This window comes from Molossus molossus, unplaced genomic scaffold (genome assembly GCF_014108415.1).
Source record: "Molossus molossus isolate mMolMol1 unplaced genomic scaffold, mMolMol1.p scaffold_m16_p_14, whole genome shotgun sequence".
Lineage (NCBI taxonomy): Eukaryota > Metazoa > Chordata > Mammalia > Chiroptera > Molossidae > Molossus > Molossus molossus.
This window is the reverse complement of record NW_023425349.1, coordinates 46852402-46873197: the sequence shown is the minus strand read 5'-3', so window position 1 is coordinate 46873197 and position 20796 is coordinate 46852402. Positions and strand designations below refer to the sequence as shown.

The following is a 20796-nucleotide window of genomic DNA, read 5'->3' as shown; positions in this document are numbered from 1 at the left end:
AACTGAATGTACAGGGAATTTCTATAAACTCTCTGCCCCCATGCACCCTACTATCAACAACCTCCACTAGAGCAGAACGTTTATTATAACTAATGAACCTACACTGACATCATTATCACCCAAAGACCACAGTTGACATTAGAGTTCAGTCTTGGTGTTGTACACTCTATGGGTTTAGAAAAATGTATAAATAATATGTATCCATCATCATAGTATCATACAGAGCATTTCCATTGCCCTAAACATCCTCTTCTCTATGCCTATTCACTCCAGCCCTCTCCCCTCTCCAATCTAACCCCTGCAACCACTGATCTTTTGACTGTCTTCATAGTTTTGCCTTTTCCAGAACGTCATATAGCTGGAATCATGCAGTATATAGCCTCTTGAGAATGGCTTAATCTGACTTTTAATCACACCACTACATTGCTCCATTTATTATCCTATGTATCATACTGACTCTGTATATGACATTAAAACAGAAAAATAATAATAACTCTGCACATTGCATGTACCTAAATCATTTCCTTCTCTCTGCATTTTCCCCTCCAACCCATCTTTTGCACTTCTCCCAGAGTCATACTTTATTTTATTTTTTAAATTTTTTTCTTTATCAATTTTAGAGAGAGAGGAAGGGAGAGAGAGAGAGAAATAGAAACATTGTTGTGAGAGAACATCGATTGGCCGCCTCCTGCATGCCCCCTACTGGGGCTAGGGCCCACAACCTGGGCATGTGCCCTGACCAGAAATTGAACTGGTGACCTCTTGGTGCATGGGTCAACGCTCAACCACTGAGCCACACCAGCTAGGTGCATTTTTTAGAATCAGAGGTCTAGACCACAGGCACACATCAATATTAAGTGTGGAGCCAGCCACCACAATAGATACTCGGACTCCATAGGTTTGGCATGGGTTACCAGCATTGTGGTGGTGGTGGTGATTTTTCAGCAGCCCACATGTGATCTTAGTACATATTGTTTGTTCGGACTCCTGCCAGAACCAAATCTGACCGTGTCATTCCCTATTCATTCTCCTATTCAAGATCCTTTGAAAGCAGCCTACTATATAGAGAATAAAACCTCAGTCCATCAGCATGGCACCCAATCTGGTTCGTCTCCCTTGCTGTCCCTGCCTCTGCCATATGGCACATTCAGCCAGTGACCTGATCACCTCTTTCTACACATGCCTTAATTTCCAACTGTATGCCTGGCCCAAAGCTGCCACCTTTGTCTCAAATGCCTCTTCCTACTCTTCCTTCAAGGCCAACACCAACTGCTATACCCTTCTCCAAGGCTTCCCAGGTACCCTCAGTTGGAACTAGAATTTATCTCTTCTTCTTTTTACTCCCAAACACTTTCTTTGTATCTCGACAATGACCCACTCAGCATCCGTCTTTAGTTAGTTGCTTACTGCCTATTTGCTTATTGTCACAACCTACCCCATCAATAAACCCAGAGTCCATATCTTCTTCAACGTTCACCTACAGCATCTGCCCGACTGCTTTATAAGTAGTTGACTATTAAGCCTTGTGGAATTCAATTTAAGTAAATGCCAAAAATTCATGCCAAGTAATGTTCAACTACAGTTGAGAAGCATCTCAAGAACAGACAGAAGTTCATAAGCAAAGCTTCTTAAATTTAAATGTGTGTAAGAATCATCTGGGGATGTTGTCAAAATGCAGATCCTAATCCTGCTGGTCTAGGGAGGAATCAGAGATCTGCATCCCCAAAAAGCTCCCAGGGGATGCTACTACTGCTGGTCCAAGGACGACTCCTTGAGTAGTCAATCCCTAAGGAGTTGTGGTAGAAACAGATCAGACCCTAACTGTCGTGTTTCATTTTTAGAGAGAGAGACATCAATTTGTTTTTCTACTTATTTTGGTTGCTTCTTGTATGTGCCCTGATCGGGGATCGAACCTGCAACATTGGCGTATCAGGACAACACTATAACCAACTGAATACCTGGCCAAAGTGAACTTAATTATTGTTTAAGGTAGCTCCAAGTATGTCTCATTTCTCATTTCTTTTGTTCATACGAACTACTTCAATAGTCTTCACAGTATTATATTTGTGTTCCTTAATTGGCCCTAACCTAAAATGTTTTTTTTTAAAAAGGCAATAAATAAAATAAAGCATGTAATGCATTGATGAAGTTAGTTAGCCTTGCCCAAGTCTACCTTTTTCTGAACTCTGCAAAACTTCCCAACTCACCCCCTTTTGTACTGGAAATAAAATAAGTACTGTACAATAGACTAAGGATTCCGCCACCTTCACTTTCTTCCAAGAATCTAAAACAATAATTACCTCAATAAAATGTGCACGAGAAACAACCAGGTTACCCATTAATGACAAGCCAAATCCCTTGGTTTTATTCTGCTTTGTTTTTCTATCATTTGCTTCCTTCAATCCTTTCAGTCAGAAGAAACGAGTTGTTAAATCAGCATGTGTTGCTCAATGCCTAGCCTCTAGCTCACATCCAGGAAGAGGGGCTGACACACAGACTCATCCTAGCCTGTAAGGAAAAGCACAGAATGCTACACGTGCTACAGGCAGTAAATGCTATAGAAATTAAGAGACAAAAGTGAGTTGAGATAGAGAATGCTTCATGGGTATGTTGGCATCTAATGTAGCTCTAAAAGAATGGGCTGGCCCTGGCCGGTTTGGCTCAGCCAAAACCGTCGGCCTGAGGTCCAGAGAGACCCGGGTTCAGTTCCCGCTAAGGGCACGTACCTTGGTTGCAGTTTGTCCCTGGCCCTGGTTGGGTCGTGCGGGTGGCAACCACTCAATGTGTCCCTTTCACATCGATGTTTCTCTCTCTCGCTCTCCCTCTCCCTCTCCCTCTCCCTCTCCCTCTCCCTCTCCCTCTCCCTCTCCCTCTCCCTCTCCCTCTCCCTCTCCCTCTCCCCCTCCTACTCTATCTGAACAAAATATGGAAAAAAGTCCTCAGGTGAGGATAAAAAAAAAGAATGGGCTGAATTTAATAGCTAGGACCAATCAAAATTAAAAGAGAGAGAAATAAAAGAAAGATAAAAAGCCATATTGTGATTTATAATAAGAAATATATATTTGCTTTTCATCCTATTCCTGACACAGAGCTCCTTAAACCCTTGGAATGTCCTAAGTGATGAAAGTAACAAAGTTAAGTTAATGAGGTGACTTTTGGACTGCACCAAAGAATGGGGGCTGGTTGCCAGGGGGACCAACCAAGCATTTAGAGAGTTGGAACTTTCAGCTCCACCCCCTGACCTCCAGGCATCCCTGGAGACAGCTGGAGATTCAGTTCAATCAACAATGGCCAGTGATTTGACCAATCATGCCTATATGATGAAGCCTTCATAAAAACCAAGCGGCCAGGGTTCAGAGAGCTTCCAGGGCGGTGAACATGTGGAGAAGAGGGAAGGGCATGGAAGATCTGTGCCCCTTCCACATACCTTGCCCTATGCATCACTTCCACTTAGCTATTCCTGAGTTATATATATATATTTTTAATCAACTGGTAATCAATTGAGTAAACTGGTTTCCTAAATTCTGTGAGCCAATCTAGCAAATTAATCGAACCAAAGGAAGTTGTCATGGGAACCTCTGATTTATAGCCAGGTGGTCAGAACAGGTAACAACCTCAACTTATGATTGACATTTAAAGTAGGGACAGTCTTGTGGGACTGAGACCTTCACCCGTGGAAGCTGATGCTATTTTCAGGTAGAGAACTGAGCTGAATTACAGGACACCCAGCTTTGTGTCAAAGAATGTATTGAGAAAGAACCCACACATCAAAATTGGTGTCAGAGTCATAACAGATGATTCGTAACAGAGGAGGGTTTGTCAACCCTGGCTTCACATTAGACACACTCATGAAGCTCCACCTTAAAAAACTCTAGTTAATCAGGGGTACAGTCTGTGCATCTGTATTTTTTAAAGCCCCCAAGTGACTCTCTAATGTGCAGACAGTTCATAAATACTGATGTAAAGGAGTAGGGTTAGAGGTTCTGAGACTACTACATAAAGTTCTTGAATGTCAGATTTTAAGAAATATGGCCCTGGCCGGTTTGGCTCAGTGGTTAGAGCGTCGGCCTGCGGTCCAGAGAGACCCAGGTTCAGTTCCCGCTAAGGGCATGTACTTCGGTTGCAGTTTGTCCCCGGCCCTGGTTGGGTCATGAGGGTGGCAGCCACTCGATGTGTTCCTTTTGCGTAGATATTTCTCTCTCTCTCTTCTTCCCACTTTGTGTGAATAAAAAATGGAAAAATGTCCTCGGGTGAGAATAAAAAAAAATAGGAAGAAGTATGAAAGAGTCAGTGATAGAGACAGTGAGTGAAAAGACAATTATGTAGTTAATTCTCTCCACATGTCCATACTCAATACAGTTGTTGCACGCCTCACTGATCTCCAATGCCTGGGAACCTGACCCTGGTGAGTTGAGCTCATGTCCACGCCCACACACCACACACTTGCATGGCTCCCATGTCCTTTTTAACCTCACCACAGTCCAAAGCTCATGAAAGGCGATTTTCTTTTTAACTGAAACTTTTACCCAAAGTTATATAAAAGTAGCATATTTTAACAATGGTAGAAAACAAATTCCAGGAACGGTCTAGGGTTCTTCTGGGTTTCTTTGCCAGTCACTACGCTTTCCGTCTTTCTCCCTCATGCCCCCACATCCTGGCAGCACGGCAGATGGACACGAGCGGCCGTACTGCATGGTCCGCCGTTACAAAGAGGGAACTTAAAGAGGTGTGTAACAGGGAGTGCTTTACCAGTATTAATGCCTTCCGTTATTATCCACGCCCCCGTTGTCTCTGCAGCTTTGACCAAACCCTGGCTGAAGATCTCTTTAAGTTTGGAGGGCATCTTGAAGTTCTGGATGCCCCCGTGGACAGAGATCACCAGCTTCGGCAATTCCATCTTCCACTCTTTCAACATCAAATGTAACAGGTGATCCATCTTTGTATCATAAGAAGTTCGAATATACTGGAAGATAAGCACATACACATGAGCATAAGGTAGTGAGGAACACATGCCAGGTAACAATGACCATGCAGAAAGGCAATTAAAAATCACAGAAACTTGGAAGGTAGGGTCTGAGATCGCTTCAAAAGTTCATCTTGACATAAAGGAAATATTTACTTTCAAAGGGTCCCACACCCCCTTTAGGTTCCTTCCAGGAATTACAAGTTGCAGTAGGAAGGCTTCCTCTGGCTTTCAAGGTTGACCCACCAATGTTCTCTCAGACGGTCTCAGATGAGGCAGAAATACTTCAAAGTGGCAAAAACCACTACTCTAGCAAATCCATTTAAAAAAAGTTTTTAGAAATAAATAAAATGGCATTTTTCATAAACACCACGCATTTAATTTACTTGACCATTTCACAGACTTGTGTAATTTAAATTAAGATCCAGGAGCATGTACATTTAATTTCTTGTGAATTTTACATTCTAACCATTTCCTTTATATATAATTATCCCTGTGAAATTTTTTTTTTCCAAAATAAATGCTTTTCACAAAAGAGTCATATCTTTGATTAGTTAAAGTAACGCGAAGAAAAGAGTAGGGAAATCCAAACCAGCAGGTAGCCCTAGAATCATTTTGCATTTTCCATTTTGCTTAAGGTTATAGTGTATAACTGATTTCCTTCTTCCGGCAGAGGCAGCCACATACAGACCATTAAAAGCATATTAAGATGAGTTAGTCTTCCTTAAGCGTAAGCCAACCAACAACAAGAATAAGTCAGATTTACAGGAAGAAAGGAGGGCAATAAAAACAACATGAATTATAAAATTATACCAAAAATAATCACAGGTAGATATACAAATAAGAATGATCACAAATTATCACATTATCCTCCAGAATGTGATAGCAATTTAAAACAATTTTCCAGCCCTGGCCGGTTTGGCTCAGCAGTTAGAGCGCCGGCCTGCGGTCCAGAGAGACCCGGGTTCGATTCCCGCTAAGGGCACGTACCTCGGTTACAGTTTGTTCCCCGGCCCTGGTCGGTCGTGCAGGTGGCAGCCACTCGATGTGTCCCTTTCACATCGATGTTTCTCTCTCTCTCTGTTCCTCTCTCTCCCTCCCACTCTACCTGAACAAAAAATGGAAAAATGTCCTCGGGTGAGGATAAAAAAAAAAAAAAAAAATTTCCAGCCCTGGCCAGTGTTGCTCAATGGTTAGAGCATCAGCCCACATACCAGAGGGTCGTGGATTCAATTCCTGGTCAAGGGAATGTATCTGGGATACAGATTCGATCTCTGGCTTGGTTGGGTGCATGTGGGAGGCAACCAGTCAATTTCTCTTTCTCTCTCTCTTTCTCTCTCTCTCTCCCTCCTCTCCTCCCTTCCACTGTCTCTGAGAAATCAATGGTATCCTCAGGTGAGCATTAACAAAATAAGTAAATAAAACAATTTTCATTTATCTTTGAAATTCATAAAACATAATAGGTTTATGTCATAACTGAAGTGTTAGAACTTCAGAACACCATGATGGTGCAGCCATCCCAGAACGTGAGCCATGGAAAGAAGCTGAAGAGAACTAGAATTCAATTACAAGTGAGGAGGCTGAGTTGCCTCAGCTTTACTACATATTCAAATAGTAGGGAAAAAAACAATTTGGCCTTTGTGAAACAGCTTATATCTCTCCAAATAGTTAATACGGGTAGAGGGGGCACCTCTGGTTTAGTTCATCTTTTCTCTACCCCAACTTTCTCCCAGGTTCCCCTCTCTTTCAACTGTAAGACTTTTCAGTCCTAGCCCAGCCGGTGTGGCTCAGTGGTTGAGCATCAACCCATGTATCAAGAGGTCATCGGTTCGATTCCCGGTCAGGGCACATGCCCAGGTTGTGGGCCGGATCCCCAGTGGGGGTCATGCAGGAGGCAGCTAATCGATATTCACTCTCATCAATGTTTCTATCTCTCTCTCCCTCTCCCTTCCTTTCTCTAAAATCAATACATTAAAATAAATAAATAAATAAATAAATAAATAAATAAATAAATAAATAAATAAAAGACCTTTCAGTCCTAGAAGATATTTTTCCTTGAGAGTTCAGGATAAACAACCCTGATTAACTCAGTTATCAGCCCTAGAGTCTTTCTCCCCAAGGCCAACCAAAGACTGTGCTAAAGGTTAACAACTCTTCCCCCTCCTCCTCCTTTATAACTAACTCCCACAGGTTAGGTAGACTCAGACTGGCAAAGATTCATCTCAAATCCCAAGTGGAATGTGGCGGTAGGGATAAACATGGGGGAGGGGGGTGCACGGAGGGAGATGAAGACCAGCTCTTCCAAGCTTCCCTGCTGCTCACGGGAAACCCAAAGGGCAACTCTTTTAAACATAAAAGACAGACACTCCTCTTCTGGACAGCAAATAAAACTCATTCAGCTACAGAAAGATGTAATGGGAGCCCAATGCTCACTGTAAAAATGTATTTGGGATCAGGTCTGTCTAACCATATTTTCAGTTCTGCTAAATGTACCATCTTCTTCCCTGACCTTTGCACAAAGTGTTCCTTTGGCCTAGAGCGGTGGTCTTGCCTCTCAGCCTCACCCGACACGGAACATCTCCCTCACCTTTCTGATCGCAGCTTAGCAGTCCCTACTTTCCGATGGCTTCCTTGACACACACAGCTCCAGAAAAATTGGAGTTAACCTTTCTATTCCCTCCAACAACCCTATATTCCCTTTCCAGAGCATCCCACCCTCTGTGGCAATAGTTTCCTTCACTAGGTTGTAACTATGGGGGTGCATAACAAGGCACCCCAACATGTGCCTCGTGGTAGGCAGATTCCTCTGCGCTCAGGGCAATTTTAGCTTCAGGCTCAAGAGAAACTTTGGTTCCCCCATTTAACTACTATAAGGCAGGACAAACTTCTATGTACTAAATGTCTGTTCTTCTGATCGCCCTGCAACAACCCTCTGAAGCGCCCAGGTGCCTTACTTCATCCCTAGCTCTGGATGTTTTTATACCTCCGTCCCCTTTCTACCTCTGAGCCTCTCCTGCAGGTGGGGTCTCTGACTCTCTCATGTATGTGGGGTTCCCTTACATATGTATGTATTGAATTTGGTTATCTTCTCTTGCTGATCTTTCTCATGTCTATTTGATTATTAGACCAGCCAGAGAACCCTGAGGGTAGAGGAAAGTTCGTTCCTGCCCCACAAAACCAATGTTAGTACACGGAACATATGCTGTTCGGAGCATAGCAAAGTATGAGCCCTCAATAAATATTTGTCGAATAGATGAAAAAAGGAGTACATGAAGGTGATTATGAATATAAGAAGCAAAAGGAAGAAGACTAAACTTAAGGAAAAAATAACATACAGAGTAATTACATATTTACTAAGAGTCAGCTTCCAAAAGTACTGGAGAGGAGAATGAAGGCAGTTTTCTTGCCAACTAAAGAAAACATCAATGCACAAAGTTAAATGCAAGACGATTAATAACTGGAAATGCAGGTTACTACAGCACTATATTATGAAACTTTATTATGATTGCACTATTAGAACTGTGGTTTCGAATCCATCCAACTGATGGTCACACTCCAGAAGACAGCTGATTCTGAGCTTTCCTGAAGTGGGCGCCTCCTGCATTTTCCCCTGAGAAAGCTGCCTCTAATAAAGTAGCAGGTGGTTAACCAGCTCTAGAGAAAGCATTTGTGAGATAGCTGACCTGTCAATACTATACAAATCACATGCAAAATTACCCTATTAGCGACAAGAGGAAAATTGGCCCGAAGAGCCCAGTATTGGAATTCAGGGGGTGCAGAGAGAAATTCACCCATTTTCTTGCTGAGAAGCTTTCACAAGGTCTTGGCAGGCATGAATAGCCACCTGTTAGTAGCCATTGCTAGGACCATGCTTCAGCTGAAGCCTGCCGTGTGGGAGTAACTTTCTGGATTCCATAAGAGCAGCCCTTTGGCAACTGTCTCAAGGGCAATAAGCCATCATCTTCCACAGGGGGCATAAGCTTGCTGAAAGAGTTCCATCAGATAAAGAGCTGGCCCTGGCCAGTTTGGCTTAGCAGCTGGAACATCGGCCTGTGGATCACAGAGTCCCGGGTTCAGTTCCCGCTAGGAGAACATACCAAAAAAAAAAATTTTTTTTTTTAATAAAAATAAAGAGCTGGCCACCCCACACCTAGGAGAGAAAGCATGCCCCCTCAGACATAAAGGAAAAAGAAGGGTCAGGTCATTTTTGTCAAGAGGTTAATAACATGGATCTACTTTTGCAATAAGACCTGGTCATCTGCTCATCTACACTTAGTGATATAATTAGGAGATACAATTTGGAGGTTATATCCTCTGTTAAAAACCAGCAATATAATGTGGGTTATTAACAAACCTTGGCATGGTGGATGTGCTCCCCATCTTGGAAATTAATAGTGCCAAAGGTATCTGTAGGGCTTCTGGTTGTGTGCTTTTCAACAGACCACTGTTCATTTTCATCACCACTGGCCGCCGAGGTGGTCTGGGTATAATCTATCCCATGATGGTCTCCAATCAATCGCCCACAGTAACACCTTAAATTTGGGATAAAAAACAATTTAAAAATAGAAAACATATAATTCCCGAAGAGAAAACAGATGTAATGTTTCTACATTTCTCTAGCGCAATGTAGAGATGACATATAGTAACAGCTTTTACGTCACAGTAAGATTTGTATTAGATTTTTCACACTGGACTGGCCACTAAGTTTAGAAACACCCTCTGTGGTTCTATCCCTTGGCTGCACGTCACAATCATTTGGGGAATGTTTTGAAAAATACAAAAATCTCTTGCACACCCATGTTCATAGCAGCATTGTTCACAGTAGCCAAGAGGTGGAAGCAACCCAAAGTCCATCAACAGATGAATGGCCAAACAAAATGTGGTCTATACATACAATGAACTATTCAGCCTTAGAGGGAAAGAAAATCCTGTGGTATGACACCACACGGATGAACCTTGAGGAAGTTATGCTAAAAGAAATAAGCCAGCCACAAGAAGACAAATACCGTATGATGCCATGGATAAGAGTGAGGCACCTGGAGCAGGCAAATCCACAGAGAAAGTAAAACAGTGGGTTGCCGTAGGTTGGGGTGTGGGGCCAATAGTAAGTTATTGTTTAATAGGCAGAGTTTCAATTTTGCAAGATAAACTTCTGGAGATTAATTACTTAACATACTTAATTATACAATTAAAATGGTACCCAAAAAATCAAATTTTATACTTTATGTGTGCTTTCTTTTATGTCAATTATACCTCAACAAATTTGTGGGGTTGTTTTTAAGTTAAAAATCTCTGCCTGGACAGAGTGACTCGGGTGGTTGGTGCCAGTTCAATTCCTGGTCAGGGCACATAGCTGGGTTGTGGGTTCGATCCCCAGTTGGGGCATGTATGGAAAGCAACTGATCAATATTTCTCTCTCACATTGCTGTTTCTCTCTCTCCCTTTTTCTCCCATCCTCTCTCTAAGCATGTGCACAGGTGAGGATTTAAAAATAATAATAAAATAATGAAAAATAAAAAACTAAAAATCTCTAATATACAATACTTGAGGGGGGAAAAAAGTCTTCATATAAAACAATATGCACATCAAAAGGAAGAAATGTTAATGCAAAAAATAGATGAACTTCAGAGAAATATGTAAACATAGAACTATGATGAGAAAAGAACCATGAAAGATACTTGGTTATAAACATAAATTAAATAAATAAAAATATGTAATATAATTTTAAAAGGAGGAAAAGTTAATAAATCTTCTTGCAAATAATTAGCAGTTTGGGAAACTATTTCATATTCATAGCCATAATGTCTACTACACAACAAAAGAAACTAAGCAAAATAAAAGGTTACATCCTTTTTAAAACTAAAACTACATAAAAATAACAAAATATAACATTCATTATATTTGTGAAAGACTGATAGACTTCTCATCTTGGATGAATTAGGAACAATCAGAATAAATTAAATTTTGAATATGTAGAACTTCAATACTTTCTTCAATAAAAAAATTATATATCTGCAGACTAAAAAACATTATTTGTATCAAATATGTCAGATCAGATATCTATTACATACAGAGAGATTATTATTCAACTTTATAAATGATTCAGGCTTTTGTGTGTGTAAAAAGCAACAAATAATGCACAAATTATAGGGTCCAACTATGCGAGGAAGCAGGATAAAGAGAAAACAAGAAGTCGGAACGTGGAAGACAATATTGGGGTTCCAATGGAGGGTCTGTTGATGCTAAGGGAGGAAAAAAAATCCCAAGTATAAGAGTACAGATAATCAGGATCTACTAGTGAGAACTGTGTCATCTGGTCATCTTTTGGAGGGAGGGTCTCCATATAAACTCAATGATGCATCTCACTGTGGCTTTTCTAAAAACATCAATGGAGGTAATCACACCTGGAGAGATAAACCATTACTCTTTCATAGGACTGTTCTTCCCTTTAAACCCACTTTCTTCCAAGTATTTTTCTAGTCTAATCCATTTTATTTGAGTCTATATCATTTAATTCTAGTTTTTAAGTAGTTTATATTAAATTTTAGCAAGGCAGAAGCTACAAAACTGTTATTCTTTTGAGCATTTGAGATCTTAGTCCCTGGCATATGTCATCAGTTTGGCTCAAAAAATTTCTTTAAAAAAAATTTCTTAATTGTGTCAAGGTGGCCACAAAGAAGAAACCAATTATCCCCAAAATTTTTTTTTTTTTATCCTCACTCGAGGACACCTTTTTGTTCAGATAGAGAGGAGGGAGAAAGAGGAAGAGAGAGAGAGAGAGAAACATCGACGTGAAGGGACACATCGAGTGGCCGCCACCCGCACGACCAACCAGGGCCAGGGACAAACTGCAACCGAGGCACGTGCCCTTAGCGGGAACTGAACCCGGGTCTCTCAGGACTGCAGGCCGACGCTCTAACCGCTGAGCCAAACCGGCCAGGGCCCAAAAAATTTTTTAAGAGATGATTTCATACTCATCCATTTAGTTATAACTGAAGTATCAAATTATACATCACTAACGAGTACTAAAAACTCACCTTAAGAATTAACTTAAGATGCCAAGTTTACTAATTCCTTCCCACACTGTTTTAATAAATTCTATAAAATATCCATCAAGCCCTGGCCGGTTTGGCTCAGCGGTTAGAGTGTCGGCATGCGGTCCTGAGAGACCTGGGTTCGGTTCCTGCTAAGGGCGTGTACCTCGGTTGCAGTTTGTCCCCGGCCCTGGTCGGTTGTGCGGGTGGCAGCCACTCGATGTGTCCCTTTCACATCGATGTTTCTCTCTCTCTCTCCCTCTCTCCCCCCCCCACTCTACCTGAACAAAAATAAATAAATAAATAAAATAAAATAAAATATCCATCAAAACCCTGAAAGGATTTTTCAAGGAACTTGACAAAGTGATTCAAAAATTCATATGGTATAAAAGTTTCCAAAAGAGTAAAAAAAAATTTCAAAAGAAAGAATAAAGCGAAGAGTACTTGCCCTATTGAGTATCAAGATATATTACAAAGCTATAATAATAAAACAGAGTGGCATTTACCAGGAACAGGAGAAGTATATCTATGGCATTGAAAAGAAAACTCAGAAACAGAGCCATAAACCTATGGGAACTTGGTATATGACAGAGATGACATCAGAAATGAATGGAGCTAGGACAGACTGCTCATTAACTGATATTGGGTCATTTGGCCCACCATATGGAAAAAAATCAAACTAGGTCCTAGCTAGATGGAAAAATTATAAATTGCAACTGCTTTAATTTCTGAACAGTATGAAAATAGATGTTTTTACAGTATTGTTCACATTCGTTTCTCAGAAGATTGTAAAGTTGGAACAGTATTGACAAGGAGAGGTCCTGGAAAATAAAGTAGGAAGTAGGAGGAATGAATGAAGCCTTTTTACTTCACTACATGCTTATATTTGCTTAGAATTTTAACAATATTTTAAATAATAACTAAAAAGATTTTTTTTTTTTTTTTTTTTTTTTAGGAAAAGGAGAAAGAGGTTAGCCCAATGGAAACTCTACCCTGAATTATGGACTTAATTAGTCCCCCAAAATTCATATGTTGAAGCCCTAACTAATCCACAATGTGACTATATTTGGATATGGGCCCTATAAGCCAGTAATAAAGTTTAAATAAGGTCGTAAGAGTGAAGCCCTGGTCATACAGGACTGGTTCTTTACAAGAGAAAGAGGCACAGACCTCTCCACCAGCAAATGCACAGTGCAAAGGCCCTGTGAGTGCTTAGGGAGATAGTGACTGTCTGAACAGCAGGAAGAGAGGCCTCATCAGAAACCAACCTTGCCCTGGCTGGTTTGGCTCAGCAGTTAGAGCATCGGCCCTAGGACCAGAGAGTCCCAGGTTCGGTTCCCACTAAGGGCACATACCTCAGTTGCAGTTTGTCCCCGGCCCTGGTTGTGGTCATATGAGTGGCGACCACTCAGTGTGTCTCTCTCACATCGATGTTTCTCTCTCTCTCTTCCTCCCTCTCGCCCTCCCACTCTACCTGAAGATAAATGCAAAAATGTCCTCAGGTGAGGATTAAAAAAAAAAGAAAAGAAACCAACCTTGATGGCACCTTCCTCTTGGACTTCTAGCCTCCTGAACTGTGAGAAAATAAATGTCTGTTGTTTAAGTGACTCCGTTTGTGCCCTTCTGTCATGGCAGCCTGAGTAGATATATACACCCAAAAGCCCTATCCTTCCTCTCATATCTGTGGACAGTCGTTTCATTTTTACCATGATTTGCTAAATTTTGGATTCTGAATTTTTTTTACCCAAATAAATTTAACATTGGCTCAATCCACAATGTGAACTTCAGAATATGATCACAGTTTAGAAAATTTCATTTTCTCCAACTTGCAAATGAGAAGTAAAACCAGTTACTAACATGTAGTTTAAAATGCAAATCACAAATAAAAAAAGAAAAGAAATAAAATAACATGCAAATCACTGTTAAAATGTGTACTGCACTAGAGAATCAGTTTTGCCCAGAATCTTGTGTGATATTGTGATTTGTAATAAATAAAGACTTGGTCTTTGTCCCCCTTTCTGGCACAGAGCTACTAAAACCCTTGGCATTTCCTAAGAGATGAAGGTAATAACGGTGCTGGGAGGGCGGGATCCGCAGAGCACACACACGTGCTGGAGTGGCACACTTGGAGAGGACATTGAAGCTCTGTGGCCCTTCCCCCATACCTTGCCCTGTGCATCTTTTCCATCTGACTGTTCATCTGTATTCTTTATAATACCCTTTATACTAAACTGATAAAGTTAAGTAAATGTTTCTGAGTTAAGCTGCTCTAGCAAATGAACTGAACTATGTAGGGAGTCATAGGAATCTCCAATCCATATAGCCCATCGGTCGGAAGCACCGACAACTTGGACTTTCAACGGGTATCTGAAGTGGGGAATGGGGGCGGGGAGTAGTCTTGAGCTCTTCGCCTGTGGTATCTGACACTTGGTGTGTTGGAAAAAACACACATCAGAATTAGTGTCAGAACTGGAGCCTGGTGTGCATGTATATCACTTACAAGTCACAGATCAAATACGGTGTTGTATGTGCACAAAGCATCTTCATTATCCAAATAAAATGCAAGAAAATAAAGTGAAAATGTAATGCCTTACAAGTATTTCATGGGTAGAAGCTCTTGTCAAGAGCCTTTGGCCATTTACATGTCTGGGTAATTCAAGTAATTGATAACATTCAAATAATCACTCTCCTTAAAAAAAATCTCACATTTCTTTTTTAAAACTTATCTTGGGAAGAAAATAAAATGCACCAATAAAGCACTGAATCCATTCAAGATGTGAGAAAACTATTTCAATGAGTTTGAAGCAGAGTGCCTAAAAATTTAAAGAAATCTTATTGATCTGTCTTACCTGATTAAATTCTGGCAGACCTGGCATCCTGCAGTACATCTAAATTAAAGAAATAAAATATGCTAGTTTACTGACATATTTGAAGGCACATGTAATGCTTATACAGTAAATATCTGTTATCTTCCATGGTCAGGAAATCAGAGTTTGCTGAATACTGATACATCATTCCCCAAATATTCCCATGTATCACTTGCCAAATATAATTACACTGCAGTAACTATGATCTAATTAACAGAACAATAAATTTGGAACCTGAATATCTGGATTTAAATCTCATTAATAAATCTTCTAAACCCCAGTTTTCACATCTGGAAATATCTGCCCTACAAGGCCATTAAAAGAATTATCTAAGATAATATATGAAAAGTGTTTTATAGTTCATGTACACTAAAGTATGTATAGTAATGATAGCTATTATTGTTATTAGTCTATGAAGATAACACAGAATTATTGAGAATCAAGTATAAAAATATGCAAACAATTTTAAAAACATAACACACTATCAAATTAAGAAACAGTCAATATTATTTTTAACCTTTCTTTTTTATGATTCAAAAGAACCTTCTGGATTTAAGGGTTAGCGTTGTAGTCATCAGTGATTGCATTTTAGGTATGAAATTTTAACGAGAAGAGAACTCTAGTTAAAATAATGGGGGGAAAAGGTAGTGTTCACAGAATCAGAGTCATTCCAAATTATTCAGGCCTCTCGCTTCCTGCCCACCCCTTTGGGAATGTCTTTTTCTCAGAAGTTTCACTTCAACAAGTTCATATGAGAAGGAAATTTAAAACAGTGAACTACCACCCTTTTCCTATGTACCATAAGGAAGAAAACCGCAAGAAAGCTACAATTTTGAGAATCTTACTGGGCTGTAAGAAAAAGGTTAGCATAAGAGAAATAGCCATAATCACCCATTAACTTTTATACAATCACACAAAAATAGAGGCTGCTTTTTCCCCCATAAAATTCCATATATCTTGGACCATCCATGGAATTATCATTGAGACTCTTCTTGAGTCTATGGGTTAATGACCTACAGTTCATCACTGTTCATGAGGTTTAAGGTGATTATGAAGATGACTTTTCCATGGACAGAGCAGTGGGAGCCATCTGAGCTCACTCTGCCTTCCATGGCCGCCACCATCACACTGCAACATGTCATGGAGATTTAATAAGCAATTACAAGCAGGTAAAATGAGAATTTCTAATCACAGGGCTTACAACCACAGGTAATTCAATGAGGGTGTAAATATTTAACAAAGGCAAGAAACACGATTTCAGTCATCCCTAAAGAACTAGAATTTTACTAACCTCACCAGCTACTTTTCATATATAACCGTGACTGCTACACTTCAAATGAACATAAGGCCAAATGCTCAAAGGAATCTAAAAGCAGAGTGGTCTCCCTCATTAAAATACAGTTGATCCTTGAACAACATGGCTTTGAAGTGTGTAGGTCCACTATACATGGATTTTTTCCCCATAAATATACAGTCAGCCTTCCATATCCCTGATTTCACATCCACAGATTCAACGATGTTTTTGATCCAAGGCTGGGAACCCACGAATGTGGAAGGCCAACCACATGCATTGTTCTGTGCCATTTTATATAAGGAACTTAAGCATCCACGGATTTTGGTATCCAAAGGGGTCCTGGAACCTATCTCCCTCAGACAGTGAGGGTAGTTAACATTTAAGGGGGTCAAAAGTTGTACAGTTCATCCTGGCCAGTGTGGCTCACGTGGTTGGGTATCATCCCATGCACCAAAAGGTTGCTGGTTCAATTCCTGGTCAGGGCACATGCCCATATTGTGGGCTCATTTCTCTCTCCCTCTCCCTCTCCCTTCTTCTCTCTCTAAAAATCAATTAAAAAAAAAAAATCTTAAAAGTTGTACATTTTGACAGCACAGGTGGTCAGCGCAAATAGCCCCCATGTAGTTCAAGGGCCAACTGTACACTCTTCTATTTGCCTTTCAAATTTCTTTCCCAAGGGCAGTGCCACCCAGTCTTGTTTCATGGACCCAATCACACTGGGGGATTTTTTGTAATCCATTTGCCATCTTTCACTAGCTGCTAATTTGAATTTTGTTCTAGAAGTATATTCTCCAAAGGGTTATCAAGAACTCAGAGTAGCCCTGGCCGGTTTGGCTCAGCGGTTAGAGCGTTGGCCTGCGGTCCTGAGAGACCCGGGTTCAGTTCCCGCTAAGGGCATGTACCTCGGTTGCAGTTTGTCTCCGGTCCTGGTTGGTTGTGCGGGTGGCAGCCACTCGATGTGTTCCTTTCACGTCGATGTTTCTCTCTCTCTTCCTCTCTCTCCCTCCCACTCTATCTGAACAAAAAAATGGGAAAATGTCCTCGGGTGAGGAAAAAAAAAAAAAGAACTCAGAGCAGTCAAACTCTAGTCATCTTATTCTCCTGCTCATGATCTGCTCAAGCAAAAAGCCTATGGGAGGAAAACGGAGCTGAAAGTAATCATTTGTATAACCTGAGCACAGTGCCCTGAAATACCCCAGTTACTATTTTCCAGACACTTTAGTTGAGGATGAGGAGCATTCACGCTAATCTGCATATTCAATATTCAGAAGTTGTGAATGTTTTATCCAAAACCAGTGGACTGGATGTAGCACTAGATAGTTCCAGTAATCTGTCCTCCCTCTAAGAGGAACAGGAGCATAAAAATAAAACAGAGCAACCTCTACCACAATATTAACAGTGCTTCCATCTGGGTGATGGCACTATGATGAACTTGCTTTTCTGTATATTTCATTAAGTCATTAAACATGATTCTCAGAAGCCTACCGCCTGGCAGGCACTGTCAATAGGCCCTGGGGTTGGAATGAGGTACAAAATTGACAAGTTCCCTGTTCTTACCAGAAATCTGGTAAGAATTTCTACAGTAATCATATACTATTTTTATAAAGACAAAGAAACATCAATTAAGAATAAATACTAACTTGGTAGATATTATCAAATCCTTTAAACAAATCATATCTCTAAGTTTCCACAACCAGTCCTCCAAGTAGTGTTGCTTTAAAAAGAAAAATGGGATTAAAATTGTACCTGTGAGGGTCTTTGGAGCTGGGTATGATTTTGTTACATTCTCTCTTGTCGAACACACCTTCAATCCAGGATTTCTGGGACTGAATAGAAAGTGTTGTTATTTTTACATTCTAATTAAGTCAGAAATATAACCACAGCAGTTCAGATAGGCAAGATATATTTAGATAACGTAGTCACTAGTTAAAATGGCAAGACCAACCCCAAAGAGGCCAAGCATTTACTGGCTTCTATTACAGTCAACACAGACACAAATAAGGCAACTGTGAACACAAAAACAGTCACCAAGTTTACTGGTCCGTAATCACATCTTAAGTAAAAGATCCCTAAATGCACAAAACTCTAGCAAGGAAGTAAAAATATAACTGATATGCTCCCTTAATTCTGCTATAAATCATTTTAAAATCTTACACCACGATCCTGTAGAGGAAATATCAAGCTCTCAAACTTCAAAATTCTCACTCATCATGTCTGACTCTGGCTAAGATTTCACGGGAAGCTGGTAAGAGTATCAGAGGATTAATGCAACCTCAGCAAGATTCTGTAAAAAAAAGTCCAACCTAAAATGGAACCAGAGGATATCATGGAGAATGCACCCTCAGAAGAACAGAACTTAAAAACTAAGAGACTGATTTCCTGTAAATGCCTGATTTACAGAAGACTGAGACTCATTTCCTGACCAGTGAACATCCGCCAAGAATCATTTCCTATACTCAAGCCAATGAATGTACTACTTGGACTGTGGGTGAACTTCCCCCTCTTTGCCCACAAATGCAGCCTGCCCCAAACCCTCAGTAAACTCACCTGTATCTTGCTATTTATAGTATGTGTTCCACAAATTGCAATCACTCTGCTACTTCTAAGTAAACTCCATTTCTGGTCATTTGAGCTTGCCTCAATTTACCTCTTTGTTTAGGTTGATCATTTGTTACACAGTCTGTAAGCATGGCTTACCTTTGGCTGTGTTGCTTCATATCACATAGCCTATAACTGCCCCTAAGTTCAAGTGGGACATTAGTACTCACTTGTCCTCCTAATAAAATCTCACCCGTTCTACAAAACTCAAGTCATAGCCAAGCTCTTTCATTAGCTGTATGATAAGTCTAGAAGCAGAAAACCCTGGATCTACAATAGAACCCAACCAACTGATGAGCTTGGCCTTCTAATAGGAAAATATTTTAGCTCTGTATGGCATAAAAACATGTAAGTGTGGATATAATTTTATCCAGTCAATGAAAAATAACATTTTAATGAGTGTATTTGAGCCAAAACTGACAACAATTGCCAGGAAGCAAGATCTCCAATGCTCCCAAGAGTCGGAGTTGTGCTGTCGCCTTTACGCATTGGGAAGGAAGGAAGGAAGGAAGGAAGGAAGGAAGGAAGGAAGGAAGGAAGGAAGGAAGGAAGGAAGGAAGGAAGGAAGGAAGGAAGGAAGATTACTTGAAAGTGGAAGAAAGCAAAGGAAGGATTGGGTTACAGGATAGTTAACAAGATTATGTGCTCAGCTGTAGGTACCTAAAAACCAGCAAATGCAGAGAGGCTTTCTCTGAACTCCCCTTGTCTACCTAAAGACAGGTCCTCCAAAAGGAACTCAATGGTCATCATTTTTCTCCCTGGGAGTTTCAGTAACCAGGGAGGATTGATTCTTGTCACAAGGGAGGGTGCTGGAAGTGACAGCCAGACAAACTTTGCCACATAGTATCATATCTCCCATCTATTCTTTTAAGGGCCCACTCACCTTTTTAAAAAAAAACATTACTCTCTCCTAAATTACCTTCATCCCATCCCTTCTCCTTATTCAAACAAGTAAATATGTTACCAAATCTTGTGCTTTGGGAGGGTATTTAGTTCTGTTTTCCTATCATGCTGCTGTGCACATAATATTAATAATACATTTTTATAGCTTTTCTCCTGTTAGTCTTCTGGTTGTGTTGGTATGTTTCATAGACCCAGTTGCCAAACCTAGGAGAATAGAGAAAAAGCTTTGCTCCCTCCAATTACACATGAGGTCACGTATGGAATCCTTTTACATACTTCAATATTAATCTCATGGCTCTTGTTCAATATGCACCAACCCTAAACATAACTGTCCACTACTAAACAGAACTGTGTATTGTTAACCTAAAAATAAAAGGCCTTTCAAAGTAGTGTTCCCAAATAGCTCTTCTTATTGCTCTCAAATAAATGCTTGTTGCCTCTCTCTTCATTTTATTTTTTAATGACTTTTTATTGAAATTTAGAGAGAAAGGAAAGGAGAGGGAAAGAGAAACATTGAGATGAGAGTGAACCATTGATCAGCTGCCTCCTGCAGGCTCCTTACTGGGGATTGAATCAGAAACCCAGGCCCTTGTCCTGCCCTGGAATTGAACCAGCAACCTTTTGGTGCGCCAGACTTGCCCAACCGAGCCACACCAGGCCAAGGCTTGTTGCTTCTCCCTTTAAAAGGCCTTTTATTTTTAGGTTAACTATCTTGTGTAGGCCTCACCTTCATGGTCCAGCATCACCTAGAACCAGCTATGGTACCTACAGAGCCTCTTTTGTGCCGACCGCTTCTATGATTTGCTGTCTCCTTGACTGTAAAGCTCTCTGGAGTCAGACCTCTCTCCTTTTTGGTTGAGATCAAATGCTGTTACCTGAGATTAGGAGTGGTTTTTCCCTCAAGGGTGGCTTTTGGTTTTACCTTCCCTGAAGAGGACAATTGCCTCAGGTATCAGCATGCAACAATGGGATGCCATTTCCCACGGGTAAGTAGACATTTAATCGCACTCCTTTAATTCCTTTTCTTTTCTCTGTCTATTGTTTATCATAATAAAGAGATTTCATAAATCGTTATGCAATATATGTGAACTATCAGGTTTTTACTCCTGTGCCCTTTTATCATTAAAATTAACACAC

At 40.5% G+C, this 20796-nt stretch overlaps 1 protein-coding gene across 1 annotated transcript in view; it reads right to left on the bottom strand.

The window, feature by feature from the left end:
* Positions 1 to 20796, bottom strand: part of TRPM6 (transient receptor potential cation channel subfamily M member 6) — a 188612-nt gene that overhangs the window by 105996 nt on the left and 61820 nt on the right. The window contains exons 4-7 of the mRNA XM_036261056.1: positions 17905 to 17984; positions 14847 to 14885; positions 9318 to 9495; positions 4750 to 4963 (exon numbers count right to left, since the gene is read on the bottom strand). Of these exons, the coding sequence (XP_036116949.1) occupies positions 4750 to 4963; positions 9318 to 9495; positions 14847 to 14885; positions 17905 to 17984 (511 nt within the window). The remainder of the gene's footprint in view (positions 1 to 4749; positions 4964 to 9317; positions 9496 to 14846; positions 14886 to 17904; positions 17985 to 20796) is intronic.